At 39.7% G+C, this 21,402-nt stretch overlaps 2 protein-coding genes across 6 annotated transcripts in view; one reads left to right on the top strand and one right to left on the bottom strand.

The window, feature by feature from the left end:
- The window catches only part of LOC123733359 (NACHT, LRR and PYD domains-containing protein 3-like), a 440,446-nt gene that overhangs the window by 292,551 nt on the left and 126,493 nt on the right, over nucleotides 1–21,402 (bottom strand). The window lies entirely within an intron of this gene.
- The window catches only part of LOC123727775 (NACHT, LRR and PYD domains-containing protein 3), a 39,435-nt gene that overhangs the window by 15,756 nt on the left and 2,277 nt on the right, over nucleotides 1–21,402 (top strand). For 2 of the 5 annotated variants that reach the window (XR_014391558.1, XR_014391559.1), the window contains exons 6-11: nucleotides 33–1,803; nucleotides 2,089–2,262; nucleotides 6,349–6,522; nucleotides 18,513–18,686; nucleotides 19,315–19,361; nucleotides 19,789–21,253. Coding sequence is in view for 2 of the 5 variants with exons in the window: in XM_082972281.1 (XP_082828407.1) it covers nucleotides 33–1,803; nucleotides 2,089–2,262; nucleotides 6,349–6,522; nucleotides 18,513–18,686; nucleotides 19,315–19,361; nucleotides 19,789–20,434; nucleotides 21,224–21,248 (3,011 nt within the window). In the remaining 3 variants the exon portion in view is untranslated. The remainder of the gene's footprint in view (nucleotides 1–32; nucleotides 1,804–2,088; nucleotides 2,263–6,348; nucleotides 6,523–18,512; nucleotides 18,687–19,314; nucleotides 19,362–19,788; nucleotides 21,254–21,402) is intronic. The other 3 variants (XR_014391560.1, XM_082972281.1, XM_082972282.1) reach the window with 3 other exon arrangements.

The following is a 21,402-nucleotide window of genomic DNA, read 5'->3' as shown; positions in this document are numbered from 1 at the left end:
TGTAATAGTAATATCCTCTGTGTTATTTCTAGATTCAGATGAGCTTGCTGTGATTTGCCAACGTGAACTCAAATCTAATCTAAAGAAGAAGTTTCAATGTGTATTTGAGGGGATCGCTAAACAAGGAAACCCAACACTTCTCAATAAGATCTACACAGAGCTCTACATCACAAAGGGTGGAACAGGAGAGGTCAATAATGAACATGAGCTGAGACAGATTGAGACAACAACCAGGAAACAAGCAAGACCAGAGACTGCAGTCAAATGTAACGACATCTTCAAACACTTAACTGGACAAGACAAACTTATCAGAACTGTGCTGACAAAGGGAGTCGCTGGCATTGGAAAAACAGTCTCTGTGCAGAAGTTCATTCTGGACTGGGCTGAAGGAAAAGCAAATCAGGATGTCCAATTTGTATTTTCATTCCCTTTTCGGGAGCTGAATTTGATGAAAGAGGATAAACACACTTTCATTGAACTTCTTAATCACTTCTCAATGGAAACCAAACAATCAAGAATCTCCAACTACAACAAGTACAAAGTTCTGTTCATCTTTGATGGTCTGGATGAGTGCCGACTGCCCCTAGACTTCCAGAAGAACAAGATCTGTTGGGACGTCACAGAGTCAACCTCAGTGGATGTTCTGATAACAAATCTCATCAAGGGAAATCTGTTTCCCTCTGCTCTCCTCTGGATAACTACCCGACCAGCAGCAGCCAATAAGATCCCTTCATGGTGTGTTGACCAGGTGACGGAGGTACGAGGGTTCAATGACCCACAGAAGGAGGAGTACTTCAGGAAGAGATTCAGTGATGAAGACCTGGCCAACAGAATCATCTCACACATAAAGACATCAAGGAGCCTCCACATCATGTGCCACATTCCAGTCTTCTGTTGGATTTCTGCAACAGTCCTTGAACACATGCTGAAACATAAGAGAGAAGAGATGCCCAAGACTCTGACTGAGATGTACACACACCTTGTGGTGTTTCATACCAAACAGAAGAATAAAAAGTATCTTGGGAAAGAAGAGACAGGTCCACACTGGAATAAAGAGAGCATTCTGTCACTGGGAAAACTGGCTTTTCAACAGCTTGTGAATGGCAATCTGATTTTCTATGAAGAAGACCTGAAAGAGGCTGGTATTGATGTCAATGAAGCCTCAGTGTACTCAGGATTGTGCACACAGCTCTTTAAAGAGGAATGTGGGCTGTACCAGGACAAGGTGTATTGCTTTGTGCATCTGAGCATTCAGGAGTTTCTGGCTGCTGTATATGTGTTCCTCTCATTCATCAACAACAATGAGAATCTAACGGACAAACTGAAAACAAAAGACGAGCCTGAAGTTACTTTCTACAAGAGTGCTGTGGACAAAGCCTTACAAAGTGAAACAGGAAAACTGGACCTGTTCCTCCGCTTCCTTCTGGGCCTCTCACTGGAGTCCAATCAGAAGCTCATACGAGGTCTACTGACAAAGACAAGAAGCAGCTCACAGAGCCATGAAGAAACAGTCAAGTACATCAAGGAGAAGATCGGGGAGAATCACTCTCCAGAGAGGAGCATCAATCTGTTCCACTGTCTGAATGAACTGAATGACCATTCTCTAGTGGAGGAGATCCAAAGCTACCTTAGATCAGGAAGTCTCTCAGAACCCAACCTGTCACCTGCACAGTGGTCAGCTCTGGTCTTTGTGTTGCTGACTTCAGAAAAGGAGCTGGATGTGTTTGACCTGAAGAAATACTCCAGATCAGAGGAAGGTCTTCTGAGGCTGCTGCCAGTGGTCAAAGCCTCCAGAGCTGCTCTGTGAGTAAATAAAATGATATATAAGAACTAATCATCAGGAAGAAATATTCTGTTTAGTTAAAAAATATGTAGTATAATATGTATATAATATTAAGTTGAATAACATATTGAATAAATGCTTTGATTTTCACATTAGTATAACAATATGACCATACAATTCTAGGAGACAGAAGATGAATCTATATGCTGTTTGAGAGAATAAACCAAATGAATCTGCCATTGTCCTTCTACACTACTTGTTAATTTAACAGTGTGTTTGTGAAATCATGATGATCTCTTTGTTAGGCTGTCAGGCTGTGGAGTCACAGAGGAAGGCTGTGCTTCTCTGGTCTCAGCTCTGACGTCAAACCCCTCACACCTGAGAGAGCTGGATCTGAGTAACAATGACCTGAAGGATTCAGGAGTGAAGCTGCTCTCTGCTGGACTGGGGAATCCCCACTGTAAACTGGAGACTCTGAGGTCAGTATTCCTGTAGTTGGTCAACAAGTGATAACTGTTCACCAGATCCACATGTGTTTACCAGACACACATAGTCCACACCATATGTGTTTGGACAGTGAAGCTTAGAGTTTTAAATGTGGTGCTATGCTCCAGAATTTTGGATTTGATTTAGAATGTTTCGTATTAGATGACAGTAGAGAATGTCACCTTTTTTTTGAGAGTATTCATGTTTTACCATTTTGAAATGAAAGAATTGTATGTATATACAGTGGCTTGCAAAAGTATTCACCCCCTTGGCATTTTTCCTATTTTGTTTCCTACCTGGTTGAATAAAGGTGAAATAAATAAAATAAAACAACCTGTAATTAAAATAGATTTTTGGGGGGTCAAGAAATAAGAAAAAGAACTTGAGCGTGCATAACTATTCAACCCCCCAGTGGCAAATTTAGCCACTGGGATTTTTTACAATTTTTCAAGGCAAAACTGCTCCAGCTCCTTCAAGTTGGATGGGTTTCACTGGTGTACAGCAATCTGTAAGTCATTCCACAGATTCTCAATTGGATTGAGGTCTATGCTTTGACTTTACCATTCCAAGACATATTAAACCACTCGAGTGTTGCTTTAGCAGTCTAAATCTCTGGAAGTCTGAAACAGGTTTCCCTCAAGAATTTCCCTGTATTTAGCCCCATCCATCATTCCTTCAATTCTGACCATTTTCCCAATCCCAGTCAATGAAAAACATCCCCACAGCATGATGTTGCTGGGGATGGTGGTCTTGGGGTGATGAGAGGTGTTGGGTTTGCGCCAGACATAGCGTTTTCCTTGATGGCCAAAAAGCTGAATTTTAGTCTCATCTGACCACAGTACCTTCTTCCATATGTTTGGGGAGTCTCCCACATGCCTTTGGGTGAACACCAAACATGTTTGCTTATTTTTTTCTTTATCAATGGCTTTTTTTCTGGCCACTCTTCCATAAATCCCAGCTCTGTGTAGTGTATGGCTTAAAGTGGTCCTATGGACAGATACTCCAATCTCTGCTGTGGAGCATTGCAGCTCCTTCAGGGTTATCTTTGCCTCTCTGATTAATGCCCTCCTTGCCTGGTCTGTGAGTTTTGGTGGGCGGCCCTCTCTTGGCAGGTTTGTTGTGGTGCCATATTCTTTCCATTTTTTAATAATGGATTTAATGGTGCTCCGTGGGATGTTCAAAGTTTCTGATATTTTTTTATAACCCAACCCTGATCTGTACTTCTCCACAACTTTGTCCCTGACCTGTTTGGAGAGCTCCTTGGTCTTCATGGTACCGCTTGCTTGGTGGTGCCCCTTGCTTAGTGGTGCTGCAGACTCTGGGTCTTTTCAGAACAGGTGTATATATACTGAGATCATGTGACAGATCATGTGACACTTAGATTGCACACAAGTGGACAATATTTAACTAATTATGTGACTTCTGAAGGTAATTGGTTGCACCAGATATTATTTATGGGCTTCATAGCAAAGGGCGTGAATACATATGCACGCACAACTTTTCTGTTTTACATTTTATAAAAAATTTTATAAACAAGTTATACTTTTTTTTCTCTTGACCAATTTGGACTATTTTGTGTATGTCCATTACATGAAATCCAAATAAAATCAATTTAAATGACATGTTGTAATGCAACAAAATAGGAAAAACACCAAGGGAGATGAATACTTTTGCAAGGCACTGTAGTTCTCCCGTTTGAAGAAGTCTTAATTATTTGGAAATTGAGGTAGTCATAAGTTTAGTATTTGGTCCCATATTCCATGCCTGCAGTGATTACAGCAAGCTTGTGATTCTACTAACTTGTTGAATGCATTTGCAGTTTGTCTTGGTTGTGTTTTGGATGTTTTTCCTAATAGAAACTGAATGGTGAATAATGTCCTGTCATTTTGGAGTCACTTCACTTGTATTGTCAGTAAGAATAGAAGATGTTTCTGAACACTTCTACATTCATGTGGATGCTACCATGATTATGAATAATCATGAATGGATCGCGAATAATGATAAATGAGAAAGTTACAGAGGCACAAAGATCAGACCCCCTCTGTTATTGGTAATGGTGAGAGGTTAGTATGTTTTGTTGTAGCCTCTGTTATTGGTAATGGTGAGAGGTTAGCATGTTTTGTTGTAGCCTCTGTTATTGGTAATGGTGAGAGGTTAGTATGTTTTGTTGTAGTCTCTGTTATTGGTAATGGTGAGAGGTTAGCATGTTAAGTTGTGTCCTCTGTTATTGGTAATGGTGAGAGGTTAGCATGTTTTGTTGTAGCCTCTGTTATTGGTAATGGTGAGAGGTTAGCATGTTTTGTTGTAGCCTCTGTTATTGGTAATGGTGAGAGGTTAGCATGTTTTGTTGTTGCCTCTGTTATTGGTAATGGTGAGAGGTTAGCATGTTTTGTTGTAGCCTCTGTTATTGGTAATGGTGAGAGGTTAGCATGTTTTGTTGTAGCCTCTCTTATTGGTAATGGTGAGAGGTTAGCATGTTTTGTTGTGGCCTCTGTAACTTTCTCACTCATTCTGATTCATGATTCATTCATGATTTTTCTTAATCATTGCATCATCAGAATGTAATTTTTAATTGTGAAACACATACAGTTGAAGTCGGAAGTGTACATACACTTAGGTTGGCATCGTTAAAACTCGTTTTTGAACCTCTCCACAAATTTCTTGTTAACAAACTATAGTTTTGGCAAGTCGGTTAGGACATCTACTTTGTGCATGACACAAGTAATTTTTTTAACAATTGTTTACAGACAGATTATTTCACTTATAATTCACTGTATCACAATTCCAGTGGGTCAGAAGTTTACATACACTAAGTTGACTGTGCCTTTAAACAGCATGGACAATTCCAGAAAATTATGTTATGGCTTTAGAAGCATCTGGTAGGCTAATTGACATCATTTGGATGTATTTCAAGGCCTACCTTCAAACTCAGTGCCTCTTTGCTTGACATCATGGGAAAATGAAAAGAAATCAGCCAAGACCTCAGAAAAAAAATTGTAGACCTCCACAAGTATGGTTCATCCTTGGGAACAATTTCCAACAACAGCAACGGACCTTGTGAAGATGCTGGAGGAAACAGGTACAAAAGTATCTATATCCACAGTAAAACGAGTCCTAAATCGACATAATCTGAAAGGTTGCTCAGCAAGGAAGAAGCCACTGCTCCAAAACCACCATAAAAAAAGCCAGACTACGGTTTGCAACTGCACATGGGGACATAGATCGTACTTTTGGAGAGATGTCCTCTAGTCAGATGAAACAATACAAGAACTGTTTGGCCATAATGACCATCGTTATGTTTGGAGGAAAAAGGGGGAGGCTTGCAAGCCAAAGAACACCATCCCAACCGTGAAGCCCGGGGGTGGCAGCATCATGTTGTGGGGGTGTTTTGCTGCAGGAGGGACTGGTGCACTTCACAAAATCGATGGCATCATGAGGGAGGAAAATGATGTGGATATATTGACGCAACATCTCAAGACATCAGTCAGGAAGTTAAATCTTGGTCACAAATGGGTCTTCCAAATGGACAATGACCCCAACGATACTTCCAAAGTTGTGGCAAAATGGCTTAAGGACAAAAAAGTCAAGGTATTGGAGTGGCCATCACAAAGCCCTGACCTCAATCCTATAGAAAATTTGTGGGCAGAACTGAAAAAACGTGTGCGAGCAAGAGGCCTACAAACCTGACTCAGTTACACCAGCTCTGTCAGGAGGAATGGGCCAAAATTCACCCAACTTATTGTGGGAAGCTTGTGGAAGGCTACCCGAAATGTTTAACCCAAGTTAAACAATTTAAAGGCAATGCTACCAAATACTAATTGAGTGTATGTAAACTTCTGACCCACTGGGAATGTGATGAAAGAAATAAAAGCTGAAATTAATCATTCTCTCTACTATTATTCTGACATTTCAAATTCTTAAAAAAAGTGGTGATCCTAACTGACCTAAAACAGGGGATTTTTACTAGGATTAAATGTCAGGAATTTCAAAAATTGAGTTTAAATGTATTTGGCTAAGGTGTATGTAAACTTCTGACAAAGATTAGCAGTGTGATTTTAATATGATTTGACTCTTTGCAGGCTGTCAGGCTGTGGAGTCACAGAGGAAGGCTGTGATTTTCTGGTCTCATCTCTGAGGTCAAACCCCTCACACCTGAGAGAGCTGGACCTGAGTAACAATGACCTGAGGGATTCAGGAGTGAAGCTGCTCTCTGCTGGACTGGGGAATCCTCACTGTAAACTGGAGACTCTGAGGTCAGTATTCCTGTAGTTGGTCAACAAGTGATAACTGTTCACCAGATCCACATGTGTTTACCAGGCACACATAGTCCACACCATATGTGTTTGGACAGTGAAGCTTACAGTTTTAAATTTGGTGCTATGCTCCAGCATTTTGGATTTGAGATGTTTCATATTAGGAGACCTTACAGAATGTCACCTTTTATTTGAGGGTATTTTCATATATATCTGTTTTACCGTTTAGAAATTAAAGCACTTTCTGTACGTAGTTCTCCCATTTGAAGAATTCTTAATTATTTGGACAAATTCACTTATATTGTATTAAAGTAGTCATAAGTTTAGTAGTTGTACCATATTCCATGCCTGCAGTGATTACATCAAGCTTGTGATTCTACAAACTTGTTGAATTCATTTTTCAGTTTGTTTTGGTTGTGTTTTGGATGATGTTTTTCCTAATAGAAACTGAATGGTGAATAATGTCCTGTCATTTTGGAGTCACTTCACTTGTATTGTCAGTAAGAATAGAATATGTTTCTGAACACTTCTAAATTCATGTGGATGCTGCCATGATTATGAATAATCATGAATGAATTGTGAATGATGATGAATGAGAAAGTTACAGAGGCACAAAGATCAGACCCCCTCTGTTATTGGTGTTATTCTGTATACTTCTGGCCCTTCTTTGGACACGGTGTTAACTAACCTCCAGACAAGCTTCAATGCCATACAACTCTCCTTCCGTGGCCTCCAACTGCTCTTAAATACAAGTAAAACTAAATGCATGCTCTTCAACCAATCGCTGCCTGCACCTGCCCGCCCGTCCAGCATCACCACTCTGGACGGTTCTGACTTAGAATATGTGGACAACTACAAATACCTAGGTGTCTGGTTAGACTGTAAACTCTCCTTCCAGACTCACTATAAGCATCTCCAATCCAAAGTTAAATCTAGAATTGGCTTCCTATTTCGCAACATAGCATCCTTCACTCATGCTGCCAAACATACCCTTATAAAACTGACCATCCTACCGATCCTCGACTTCGACGATGTCATTTACAAATTAGCCTCCAATACCCTCCTCAATAAATTGGATGTAGTCTATCACAGTGCCATCCGTTTTGTCACCAAAGCCCCATATACTGTACTACCCACCACTGCGACCTGTACGCTCTCGTTGTCTGGCCCTCGCTTCATACTCGTCGCCAAACCCACTGGCTCCAGGTCATCTACAAGACCTTGCTAGGTAAAGTCCCGCCTTATCTCAGCTCGCTGGTCACCATAGCAGCACCCACCTGTAGCACACGCTCCAGCAGGTATATCTCTCTGGGCACCCCCAAAGCCAATTCCTCCTTCGGCCGCCTCTTCTTCCAGTTCTCTGCTGCCAATGACTGGAACGACTACAAAAATCTCTAAAACTGGAAACACTTATCTCCCTCACTAGCTTTAAGCACCAGCTGTCAGAGCAGCTCACAGATTACTGCACCTGTACATAGCCCATCTATAATTTAGCCCAACTACCTCTTCCCCTACTGTATTTATTTATTTAGCTCCTTTGCGCCCCATTATTTCTACTTTGCACTTTCTTCCGCTGCATATCTACCATTCCAGTGTTTTACTTGCTATATTGTATTTACTTTGCCACCATGGCCATTTTTTGCCTTTACCTCCCTTATTTCACCTCATTTGCTCACATTGTATATAGACTTATTTTTCTACTGTATTATTCACTTTATGTTTGTGTAATACCCTTGTTTGAACCAAGTATTGAGTTTATTTGTTATAATTAATTGCTATTATATTTAAAAGATGATTGAATTGCTCCTAAACTGTAATGTTGTTAATATATTATGCTTTTTGAAGAAATATTTATTTAATGTATAAGTGAATAGTTTGTTTTACTTTGAAGTTTAAGTTTTGACCAATAAGGTCGCTTGTTAAGTTGTGGCCAATGGGAGTTGACCTGGTTAACGGGAGGGAAAAAGACGTTGATGAGAGGATGGACGTTTTACCTCAGGACGGTTGGTGAAGAAAAATTATAAAAGAAGACGACAGAACTACAACAAAACCCATAGCTACTAAGACATGAAGGGAAATACATATTTTATTTAATAAAAGAGTTGTTATAATTTAGTTAAAATTTAGTAAAGACTGAAGCTACTGTCTCGTCGTGGAGGTATTTGCCAGCCTTGAGGTTAGCCTAGCATCGTGTGACACCGGGAGATAATTGCTTGGGAAGCTTAACGAGTTCGTGTTCCCATGGGATATCGGTTACGGCTAAGGTGTACTGTCTGCATGGGTAGCTGTGCTTGCCTTGGACTTTGTGAGGAAACCTGCATGGAACTGCCATACTTCGCTGAGGGAATATCTACCAAGTAGTGAGTAACCACAATATGAGGTGCTTCAGGATATTATTGGGTGTTGTAATTTTTTTTGGAGCTCCAACGCGCGCCAACGGTTTATTTAAGCAAACTTGAAATCATTTGGACACGGGTTGTGTACGACTCATTGGGGTTTATTATTTTTTATTTCTTTTGTTGTTGTGTCTGAACATGTATTTGTGGTGGAAAATGTTTTAATACACATATGGAACGTTATGTGTGTTGCCTTGGTGGAGTCATTAATTGTTTCAATTTAATGCATGGGATGGTTTATCCTGATTCAATAACAGAAACCTATAATCATTTCATCTGAAGTTAATACCCTATTGTCATAACCCTAGATAGTTTACAATAGGAATTCTTATTGGAGATGTCCTTCTCACCTAACATCCCATGCTGCTGAGATACTCTACATATGTTAATATTGTGAGAGTCGTATTCGAGCCTGTTGAAAGGGTTACATTTGTTTTACTCCATGTGTGACTCTGTGTTGTTATATGTGTCGAACTGCTTTGCTTTATCTTGGCCAGGTCGCAATTGTAAATGAGAACTTGTTCTCAACTTGCCTACCTGGTTAAATAAAGGTGAAATAAATAAATGCATTGGTAATGGTGAGAGGTTAGCATGTTTTGTTGTAGTCTCTGTTATTGGTAATGGTGAAAGGTTAGCATGTTTTGTTGTAGTCTCTGTTATTGGTAATGGTGAGATGTTAGCATGTTTTGTTGTAGCCTCTGTTATTGGTAATGGTGAGTGGTTAGCATGTTTTGTTGTAGCCACTGTTATTTTAACTTTCTCGCTCATTATTATTCATGATTCATTCATGATTTTTCTTAATCATGGCATCATCAGGATTAATTTACTGTTTAGAAACATGTTATGTACTCAGACAGAATATTAATCCAGTCATCATCCACCATTTTTATTATTGGGCAAAACACAACCAAAACAAACTGCAAATGCAACCAACGAGTTTACGACCAAATACTAAACTTTTGACTACTTTAATTCTCTGAGTGAATTGGTTAGAATACTTATAACTTCTTCAAATAGGTGGACTAGATACATAAAGTGCTTTTATTTTAAAACGGTAAAACAGATATGTATTAAAATACACACAAATAAAAGGTGACAGTATATAATGTCACCTCATATGAAACATTTGATCTCAAATCCAAAATGTTGGGCTATAGAGCCACATTTAAAATGTTAGCTTCACTGTCAAAATAGATATGGTGTGGACTGTATACTCAATACAATCTAAATCTGATACCTCACTGTCTGTCTTCTGACTGATACTGCTTTTTAAACTGGTCTGGTCAGTCTACTCAAATATTTGTCTTTTATAATAATGATATATTAATTTATGAATAGATATGGAAGGTTTCAGGACACTGGTGTATCTGAGTATGTTGACAAAAAATGCTGCTTTTTAAACTGGTCTGGTCAGTCTACTCAAATATTTGTACTATACATTGTTCTATCTGAAGGCAATACTTTGATCATTTGAAAATTGGCATGAATGATCAGTTTCTGAAGGAAATTGCAGAACGGCGTAAAGTTCTGTATCCAATTTTCAAAGAAAATAGATTAAAAGGGAAACGGGTAGCTCTCGTCGTTGATAAACTATACATTGATAACCAGTTGTTCAGAGACACAAAGACTACTCTTATATACAAAAGTTATGGTTATTTAAAAAATAACAAAGTAGATGAGGAAAATAATGATACACAATTCTAGCCCGGTTATGGATTGTAACAATACAATTTCAAAAAAAAATTGCTTTGTATATATCTTCACATATAACTAATTGGAACACACAAGCACTAATTCAACATGGTGAAGATAAAAACTAAGTAAACAGAAGGCGCAGTATGTGTGGATGGTGGGTGTGTTTATCTTTTTATTTTATTTGTTAAGTTTGGGAAAGTTGAGTGAGTTAGTAATGAGATGGTTGCATATCCCAGAACCAATGTATTGCTGAGAGCCGGGGTATGAGAGGGCTTTCAATGTTGTTCAGATGATGGATATACTTTTATAATGAATTATACGTCTTATTTATTTATTGTCCTATCATGGTGGAACAGTTTTAAAATAAATTATACATTTAATTTATTTATTGTTCTATCATGGTGGAACAGTTTTAAAATAAATGATATCTAATTATTTATTTATGATCCTAATTTAATGGTGCGGTCCACAACCCTATACCCTGGACACCCACCTGAATGACCCAGATACTAAGGAGAAGTCCCTAACTGTTTTATGGGCCTGCTGTAAGTGGTCTGTATGCAGCCAAAATGCGGTCAGAGACGAAAAGCAGCACTGCCCCCTCAAGATTCTGAGCCTGCTTGGCAGGGTTGGTCCTGCAAAGCCAAAGCCCTCTAAAGGGAGAGCATACTACAGAAGGAAATTCTCAAAGCTGCTAATGAGAACCTTGACGACCTTGTACCTAGCCGGTGGGGATTCCGGTGGTGTGCCCCCACCCAGGCAGTGGCAGTGCTGGCAACACTAGCTGCAGTAACCCATGGGGAGGGGTCACACTCGGACATTCAGAGAGGGGGTATATTATTGTGACCCTGGTGGCACAAAATCAAAAGTCTGACTTCATGGAGATGCTTGGGAATATGTTCAATACAGATGACCATATTGTGGGTGTTTCAGGGAAAAGGTGTACATTTGACCTCCATCTAGGATGTGACAATGGTTAATAAAATCTCTCCATTTCTGCCCGTTTTTTTGCACGGTCTTGCAGGCCTTCTAATGCAGCTGCAACTGTAAATGCATTTGTAAATCAAGACCTTTCTTGAGTTGGGCTCTGGGATGGTGCAACTGTTGAGAATGTGAGCTTATGGTTGTGTGGGGGGAAAGGGCTAACTGTGTGTGGGTGTATGTGTGTATCCCACAACTGTTGCGAAGGAGTTAAAGATGTTAGGGACAGTAGAGGATGATCCACAGCTATATATAATACAAATCGAGGTGAGGGCGATGGAAATGCATTTGGCAATTGATTTACTTAAATTCGGTAAATGGCACTGTGTGCTCTTTTGGAAGGATGGATCCCAGTCTGTTCAGGGCTATGGGATACGGGGGATCGGGGGTGGTCTGCCGGGCATTGGGATGACAACCCAACTAGGGATGAGGAAGGCTTTTAGCGGGTGGAATAGTAGGGACCAATTGGAGGTTTACTTAGTAGCAATGCAAATATCATGCTACAGCTATATAGACACTCAATCATCATGTTACTTTTTAATGGTACGTTTACAAACATATATTTTCATAAATAGAATTTAAAGTTGTCTCATTATGGTAAGTGGCAAAATAAGTACAGCCAGTTACAATTGTAATGGCCTAGCAGATAATAAGAAAAGACGATCAGTATTTACCTGGCTAAAAGAGAAGGAATATAATATCTATTGTTTACAGGAAACCCATTCAACAATTTTAGATGAAGTTTTGTGGAAAAAGAACTGGGGAGGTGAAATATATTTCTCCCATGGGCAAAGAAATTCAAAAGGGGTGATGGTTTTAATTAACGGTAATTTTGATCCAAATGTACAAATTGTCCAAACGGATCATCAAGGTAGATGGATTATTTTAAATATGTTATTGGACAATAAACAGATATGGCTTATTAACCTATACGGTCCGAGTAATGATGATCCAAGCTTCTTTGAAAATATATATTAGAATTTATCAACTCTACAAGCAACACTAGACTCTATTATTATGGTGTGAGATTTTAATACGGTCTTAAATACCTCTATGGACCAGAAAGGAAATCACACTACAAACTATCGCCCTCAGGCACTTAAGGAAATCATGAATGTCATGGATATATTGGAATGAGTGGATATATGGAGACTTAAATACCCCGACCTAGTGAGATGTACATGGAGGAGGCTTAATCAAGCTAGTCGTCTTGATTACTTTCTTATGCCATTCTCTCTGCCACAAAATTTAAAAAAAATGTTGATAGGGGACAGAATGCGGTCGGATCATCACATAATTGGCATATATATTGCTCTTACAGAATTTCCACGTGGGCGAGGATATTGGAAATTTAATCACAGCCTACTAGATGATAAATTGTTTAGAACTAGGACAGAAGAATTTATAACGGACTTTTTCAGACAACATAGGTACAGCAGATCCCCTTATTGTATGGGACACTTAAGTGTGCCTTTAGAGGCCATGCAATTCAGTACTCATCTATAAAACAAAAGCAATTTAGATCAAAAGAGTCCATATTAACAAAGGACATTTAAGGACTAACAGTACAGTTAGATGGCAAATAAAATGGTACCATAGAGGCACAGAATAAGTTACAGGAAAAACAAAAAGAAATGGAGGAACTTATTCAAGAAAGACCCAGTGTAATATATTATAAAAATAAAGCGAACTGGAATGAATATGGGGGAAAATGCACCAAATTCTTTTTCAATCTTCAATATAGAAATGCTACCCAAAAAATGTATTAAAACTTGTTACAAATGATGGAGTCACGCATGATTCACCAAATTATATTTTGAAAGAGGAAGTAAAGTTCTTTAAGAATATGTTTTCATTTCAGGCTCCTCCATCTCCACTAACTGAAACTAATTGTATGGATTATTTTCCTAATAATAATGTAAAATTAACATCTGTACAGAAAGACTCATGTGAAGGCCAAATTACAGAGGAGGAACTGCTTGATGCAATTGGGGCCTTTAAGGATGGGAAAACTCCAGGGCTGGATGGCATACCAGTGGAAGTATACAAACTTTTTTTGATATACTCAAAGGACCATTATTCGCATGTTTTAACCACTCCTATATAAATGGTAGATTATCAGACACGCAACAAGAAGGTCTGATATCATTATAACTGAAACAGGACCCAAGTGGTATATATAAAGATCCAGTCCATTTTAAAAATTGGAGACCTCTTACACTTCAGTGTTGTGATGCAAAAATCCTAGCAAAATGCTTGGCGCATAGAATTAAAAAAGTATTGTCAGATATTATTCACCCTAATTAGACATGTTTTTTACATGGACATTACATTGGTGATAATATAAGACAAGTACTGGAAACTATAGAACACTATGAAATATTGGGGACACCAGGCCTGGTTTTCATAGCTGATTCTGAAAAGGCTTTTGATAAAGTACGACTGGAGTTTATAGAATATTTCAATTTTGGGGAATCTCTTATAAAATGGGTTAAAGTTATGTATAGTAACCCAGGGTGTAAAATAGTAAATAATGCTTACTTCTCAAAGTTTTAAACTATCTAGAGGAGTAAAACAAGGTTGTCCACTATTGGCATATCTATTTATTATTGCCATCGAAATGTTAGCTGTTAAGATTAGATCAAACAATAATATTATTAAGAGATTAGAAATCCGTGGCTTAAAAAGTAAGGTGTCATTGTACGCCGATGATTCATGTTTTCTTTTAAAACCACAATTGGAGTCTCTCCACGGCCTCATAGAGGATCTAGATACTTTTGCTATCCTCTCTGGATTAAAACCAAATTATGATAAGTGTAAATCTATATTATCTTTATATAAGTCTATATTACATATTGGATAACTAAAAAAATGCAAATTTTACATTACCATGTAGTTTACCAATTAAATGGTCTGACGGAGATGTGGACATACTTGGTATACAAATCCCAAAAGAAAGAAATGATCTCACTCCAATACATTTTTATAGAAAGTTAGCAAAAATAGATAAGATCTTGCTACCATGGAAAGGAAAATACTTGTCTATTTGTGGAAAAATCACCCTGATTAACTCTTTAGACATATCACAGTTTACCTATTTGCTTATGGTTTTGCCTACACCTAGTGACCTGCTTTTTAAATGATATGAACAAAAAATATTCAATTTTATTTGGAACGGCAAACCAGACAAAATTAAAAGGGCCTATTTATATAATGAATATGAATTCGGAGGGCAGAAATTATTAAAGCATTAGACTTTTCACTAAAGGCATCAGTCATACCAATGTTATACTTAAATCCAAACTGGTTCTCTAGTAAATTGGTACGAATGTATCATCCTATGTTCAAGAAGGGCCTTTTCCCCTTTATTCAGATTACACCTGCCCACTTTCGGTTGTTTGAAAAGGAAATAATCTCCAAAATATCTTAATTTTTTTTAAAAGCCTTAGAAAGTTGGTTGCAATTTCAGTTTAATCCACCTGAAAAGACAGAACAAATAATACAACAAATATTGTGGTAAAATTCAAATATAGTAATTGATAAAAAAAAAGTATAATTTTAGTGAATGATATTATAAATAGGACTGGTGGAGTGATGTCACACATGCAGCTAACACAGACATATGGAAATGTCTGCTCTACCCAAAAAGTACAACCAATTAATTGCAGCATTACCACAAAAATGGGAAGGCAAGTAGAAGGGGAAAAAAGTAAGGGACTTGTATGTCAGCCCTGTATTAAAGAACATAAATGGTTAAAGAAAAGTGTGATAAATAAAAACATATACCAATTTCATTTAAGGACCAAAAAACTGACAGCTGTGCCATATAAATTGCGAAATAGTTGGGAAGAGAGTTTCGATGTACCCATTCCATGGCACAAGGTTTATGAATTGATGCGCAAAACATGTTTTTTTTATATATATATATATATAACATTAAATTAGTTGCAAGAATTATGTATAGTAATTTAAATATAAAACATTCTATTAGTTGCAAGAATTATGTATAGTAATTTAAATTGAAAAATTCGATGTTTTGAATCCGCCGTTGTTTTATATATGGGGGATACAATCTTCCCAGCTCTGCAGATTCTGCTGTAAGGAGGCAGAGTCATTAGATCGTTTATTTTGGTATTGTCCATATGTAGCTCGTTTTTGGTCACAGGTCCAGGAATGGCTGAAGAATTGCAACATTTGCCTAGAACTAACGCTGCAGATAGCAATACTGGGAGATTTGAAAAGCCATAGTCAATCAATCAATAATATAATAATTATTTTAGCAATAATGTTTTTTTTTAATTTATAATCTGTAGAAGCTATGAGAATAGAAAGGTTCAATTGTTTTGTGAAGCGTCACAGCACAGATGAAAAATATATGGCAAATAGAAATCCGAAATGGATGATGTTGAGAGATAGATGGCGGGGAGCTGAAGGGTGGGACTAATAACAAGATAAACAATGTAAAACATACGGGGTCTGTAAAATGTATATAGGTTCAGAAATTTTGTGAAATAGCACAGTTACAAATAGAAATCAAACTGGATGGACATCAGAAATAGAGGAAGGACTAAAAACAAACAAAAAATAACTATTGTAAAATAGACTGTCTGTAAAAGGTGTATAAGTGTCACGTCCTGACCTTAGTAAGCTGTTATTTTCTATGGTAGAGTAGGTCAGGGCGTGACAGGGGAGTTTTCTAGTTTAGTTTTTCTATGTTGTCAGGTTCTAATTTTGTATTTCTATGTTCGGTTTTGTTTGGGATGATCTCCAATTAGAGGCAGCTGGTCTTCGTTGTCTCTAATTGGAGATCATACATAAGTAGGGTTTTTTCCCACCTGGGTTTGTGAGAGATTGTTTCTGAGTTAGTGTATGTTTCAGCTCTGCGTCACGGTTTGTTGTTTTTGTTCTCTAGTTTATGTATATGTATTGCATAGTGTCACAGTGAAAATAAAATGTGGAACGACACACACGCTGCCCTTTGGTCCGCTCCTTCCTACGACAACCGTGACAATAAGATGAAAAAATTGAAGGTAAAAGCCGAAGTGTTTATTAGTTTACTCCAATTGGGGGATCAGAGGTAGGGTTTGCAGGGAATAATAATAAATGTATATTCTTTAAAAAAGTATGTATGTCTATATAGGTATATGCATGCTTGTATGGATATATACACTGCTCAAAAAAATTAAGGGAACACTAAAATAACACATCCTAGATCTGAATGAATGGAATAATCTTATTAAATACTTTTTTCTTTACATAGTTGAATGTGCTGACAACAAAATCACACAAAAATAATCAATGGAAATCCAATTTATCAATCCATGGAGGTCTGGATTTGGAGTCACACTCAAAATTAAAGTGGAAAACCACACTACAGGCTGATCCAACTTTGATGTAATGTCCTTAAAACAAGTCAAAATGAGGCTCAGTAGTGTGTGTGGCCTCCACGTGCCTGTATGACCTCCCTACAACGCCTGGGCATGCTCCTGATGAGGTGGCGGATGGTCTCCTGAGGAATCTCCTCCCAGACGTGGACTAAAGCATCCACCAACTCCTGAACAGTCTGTGGTGCAACGTGGCGTTGGTGGATAGAGCGAGACATGATGTCCCAGATGTGCTCAATTGGATTCAGGTCTGGGGAACGGGTGGGCCAGTCCATAGCATCAATGCCTTCCTCTTGCAGGAACTGCTGACACACTCCAGTCACATGAGGTCTAGCATTGTCTTGCATTAGGAGGAACCCAGGGCCAACCGCACCAGCATATGGTCTCACAAGGGGTCTGAGGATCTCATCTCGGTACCTAATGGCAGTCAGGCTACCTCTGGCGAGCACATGGAGGGCTGTGCGCACCCCAAAGAAATGCCACCCCACACCATGACTGATCCCACCGCCAAACCGGTCATGCTGGAGGATGTTGCAGGCAGCAGAACGTTCTCCACGGCGTCTCCAGACTCTGTCATGTCTGTCACGTGCTCAGTGTGAACCTGCTTTCATCTGTGAAGAGCACCGGGCGCCAGTGGCGAATTTGCCAAACTTGGTGTTCTCTGGCAAATGCCAAACGTCCTGCACGGTGTTGGGCTGTAAGCACAACCCCCACCTGTGGACGTCGGGCCCTCGTACCACCCTCATGGAGTCTGTTTCTGACCGTTTTAGCAGACACATGCACATTTGTGGCCTGCTGGAGGTCATTTTGCAGGGCTCTGGCAGTGCTCCTCCTCCTCCTCCTTGCACAAAGGCGGAGGTAGCGGTCCTGCTGCTGGGTTGTTGCCCTCCTACGGCCTCCTCCATGTCTCCTGATGTACTGGCCTGTCTCCTGGTAGCGCCTCCATGCTCTGGACACTACACTGACAGACACAGCAAACCTTCTTGCCACAGCTCGCATTGATGTGCCATCCTGGATGAGCTGCACTACCTGAGCCACTTGTGTGGGTTGTAGACTCCGTTTCATGCTACGACTAGAGTGAAAGCACCGCCAGCATTCAAAAGTGACCAAAACACCAGCCAGGAAGCATAGGAACTGAGAAGTGGTCTGTGGTCACCACCTGCTGAACCACTCCTTTATTGGGGTGTCTTGCTTATTGCCTATAATTTCCACCTGTTGTCTATTCCATTTGCACAACAGCATGTGAAATTTCTTCTCAATCAGTGTTGCTTCCTAAGTAGACAGTTTGATTTCACAGAAGTGTGATTGACTTGGAGTTACATTGTGTTGTTTAAGTATTCCCTTTATTTTTTTGAGCAGTATATATATATATATATACACCTGGGAAATAAGCGACACCTGGAGGGGGTGGAGACAATCACAAGACAGGTGAAACAGATCAGGGTGTGACATGAAGATGTTGAAAAATATACTGCCACTATCTTCACCACCAAAGAATAGCAGTGTGGTTTTAATATGATTTTACTCTTTGCAGGCTGTCAGGCTGTCTAGTCACAGAGGAAGGCTGTGCTTCTCTGGTCTCAGCTCTGAGGTCAGACCCCTCACACCTGAGAGAGCTGGACCTGAGCTACAATCACCCAGGAGAATCAGGAGTCAGACTGCTCTCTGCTGGACTGGAGGATCCACACCTCAGACTGGAGAAACTCAAGTATGTAGAGGGTTTATGTCAATGTTCATATCAGACATGTTTGACTTATCAGGCGAGTTAAGACAAACATTCTGACCACCACTTGGACAAAGTTATATGCTGAGTGTGTGTCCTGTGTGTGTGTACTGTGTGTGTGTGACCATTGTGAAACACACACACACATAGAGGATGGACACACACACACACACACACACACACACACTGGACACACACTAGACTCACACATACGGGACACAGACACACACACACACTGGACACACAAACTGGACACATACTGGACCCACACTAGACACAAACACTGTGTGTGTGTGTGTGTGTGTGTGTGTGTGTGTGTGTGTGTGTGTGTGTGTGTGTGTGTGTGTGTGTGTGTGTGTGTCCATCCTCTATGTGTGTGTGTCCATTGTGAAACACACACTAGACTCACACATACTGGACACACACACAGACACCCTGGACACACTCACTGGACATACACAGGACACACATACTGGACACACACACACACAGACACACACTGGACACACACACATACTTGACACACACTGGACCCACACTGGACACAAACACTGTGTGTGTGAGTTCAGGTGTATCCCTCAATGACTGTCTGTTCTTCTGCTTACCGCTACAGTGTGGAACATGGTGGAGAGAACACAATGAACCCCGGGCTTAGAAAATGTGAGTGTTGACTGCTGTGAAGAATATGACTAAGAATAAGTCTTAATTCAAGTTAAGTCAAAGTCAAAGACAACCATCATTACTTACTTGGTCATATTAAATATCAGCTGTAGTTCTACAGAAGCAGAAATCAGGGACACCAACGTTTACATAGAGTTGATTTGACTGTGTGTGTGTGGGGGGGGGGGGGGGGGGGGGGGGGGGGGGGGGGGGGGGGGGGGGGGGGGGGCTGTGTAATTAATGGGAATAAGTGTGTTTTATATTACCATACAGTATAACACATGATCATTCTACAAGTCTCAAGTTACCTTAACTTCTCCTTTTGATACCTAGAAACATCTACATTAAATGAATTAGTGAAAAGTGAGTTAACATTCTAATGTGATTGATGATGATTTCTAATATTGTGTCTGGTTTCATCCATCAGATGTCTGTGATCTCACACTGGACCCAAACACAATATACAGACAGCTCTCTCTGTTTGAGGAGAACAGAAAGGTGACACATATGGGAAAGTTCCATCCATATCCTGATCACCCAGAGAGGTTTGAGAAATGTGGAGAGGTGCTGTGTAGAGAGAGTCTGACTGGGCGCTGTTACTGGGAGGTAGAGTGGAGTGGGAGAGGAGAGGAAAAGTGGAGTGGGAGAAGGGTTGATATAGGAGTGACATATAAAGGAATCAGCAGGAGAGAAGGGGGTGAGGACTGTTGGCTTGGATACAATGACAAGTCCTGGATTCTGCGCTGCTCTGACAACAGTTACTCTGCCTGGCACAATAATAATTCCACTACCATAGACGTCCCCTCCTCCAGCTCCCACAGAGTTGGAGTGTATCTGGACTGGCAAGCCGGCACTCTGTCCTTCTATAGAGCCTCCTCTGACACACTGACCCACCTGTACACATTCCACACCACATTCACTGAGCCCCTCTATCCAGGGTTTCATCTTTGGGGTTGTGGCGTCTCAGCGTCCCTGTGTCAGGTGGATCTGAGTAACAATGACCTGAAGGATTCAGGAGTGGAGCTGCTCTCTGCTGCACTGGAGAATCCCCACTGTAAACTGGAAACTCTGAGGTCAGTATTCCTGTCGTTGGTCAACAAGTGATAACTGTTCACCAGATCCACATGTGTTTACCAGGCACACATAGTCCACACCATATGTGTTTGGACAGTGAAGCTTACAGTTTTACATTTGGTGCTATGCTCCAGCATTTTGGATTTGAGATAGAATGTTTCATATTAGGCGACAGTACAGAATTTCACCTTTTATTTAAAGGTATTTATACATATATATTTTACAGTTTAGAAATGAAAGCATTTTATGTATCTAGTTCTCCCATTTGAAGAAGTCTTAATTACTTGGACAAATTCACTTATATTGTATTAAAGTAGTCATAAGTTTAGTATTTGGTCCCATATTCCATGCCTGCAGTGATTACATCAAGCTTGTGATTCTACAAACTTGTTGAATTAATTTGCAGTTTGTCTTGGTTGTGTTTTGGATGATGTTTTTCCTAATAGAAACTGAATGGTGAAAAATGTCCTGTCATTTTTGGAGTCACTTCACTTGTATTGTCAGTAAGAATAGAAGATGTTACTGAACACTAATACATTCATGTGGATGTTAACATGATTATGAATAATAACTGGCCACATACACTGGAGACACACTGTGTGTGTGTGTGTGTGTGTGTGTGTGTGTGTGTGTGTGTGTGTGTGTGTGTGTGTGTGTGTGTGTGTGTGTGTGTGTGTGTGTGTGTGTGTGTGTGTGTGTGTGTGTGTGTGTGTGTGTGTGTGTGTGTGTGTGTTCAGGTGTATCACTCAATGACTGTCTGTTCTTCTGCTTACCGCTACATGGTGGAGAGAACACAATGAAACCTGGGCTTAGAAAATGTGAGTGTGTACTGCTGTGAAGAATATGACTAAGAATAAGTCTTAATTCAAGTTAAGTCAAAGTCAAAGACCACCATCATTACTGACTTGGTCATATTAAATATCAGCTGTAGTTCTACAGAAGCAGAAATCAGGGACACCAATGTTTA

This window comes from Salmo salar, unplaced genomic scaffold (assembly GCF_965601325.2).
Source record: "Salmo salar unplaced genomic scaffold, fSalSal1 ptg000619l, whole genome shotgun sequence".
In the NCBI taxonomy this organism is placed as follows: Eukaryota; Metazoa; Chordata; class Actinopteri; order Salmoniformes; family Salmonidae; genus Salmo; species Salmo salar.
This window is presented reverse-complemented; position numbering and strand designations above follow the sequence as displayed.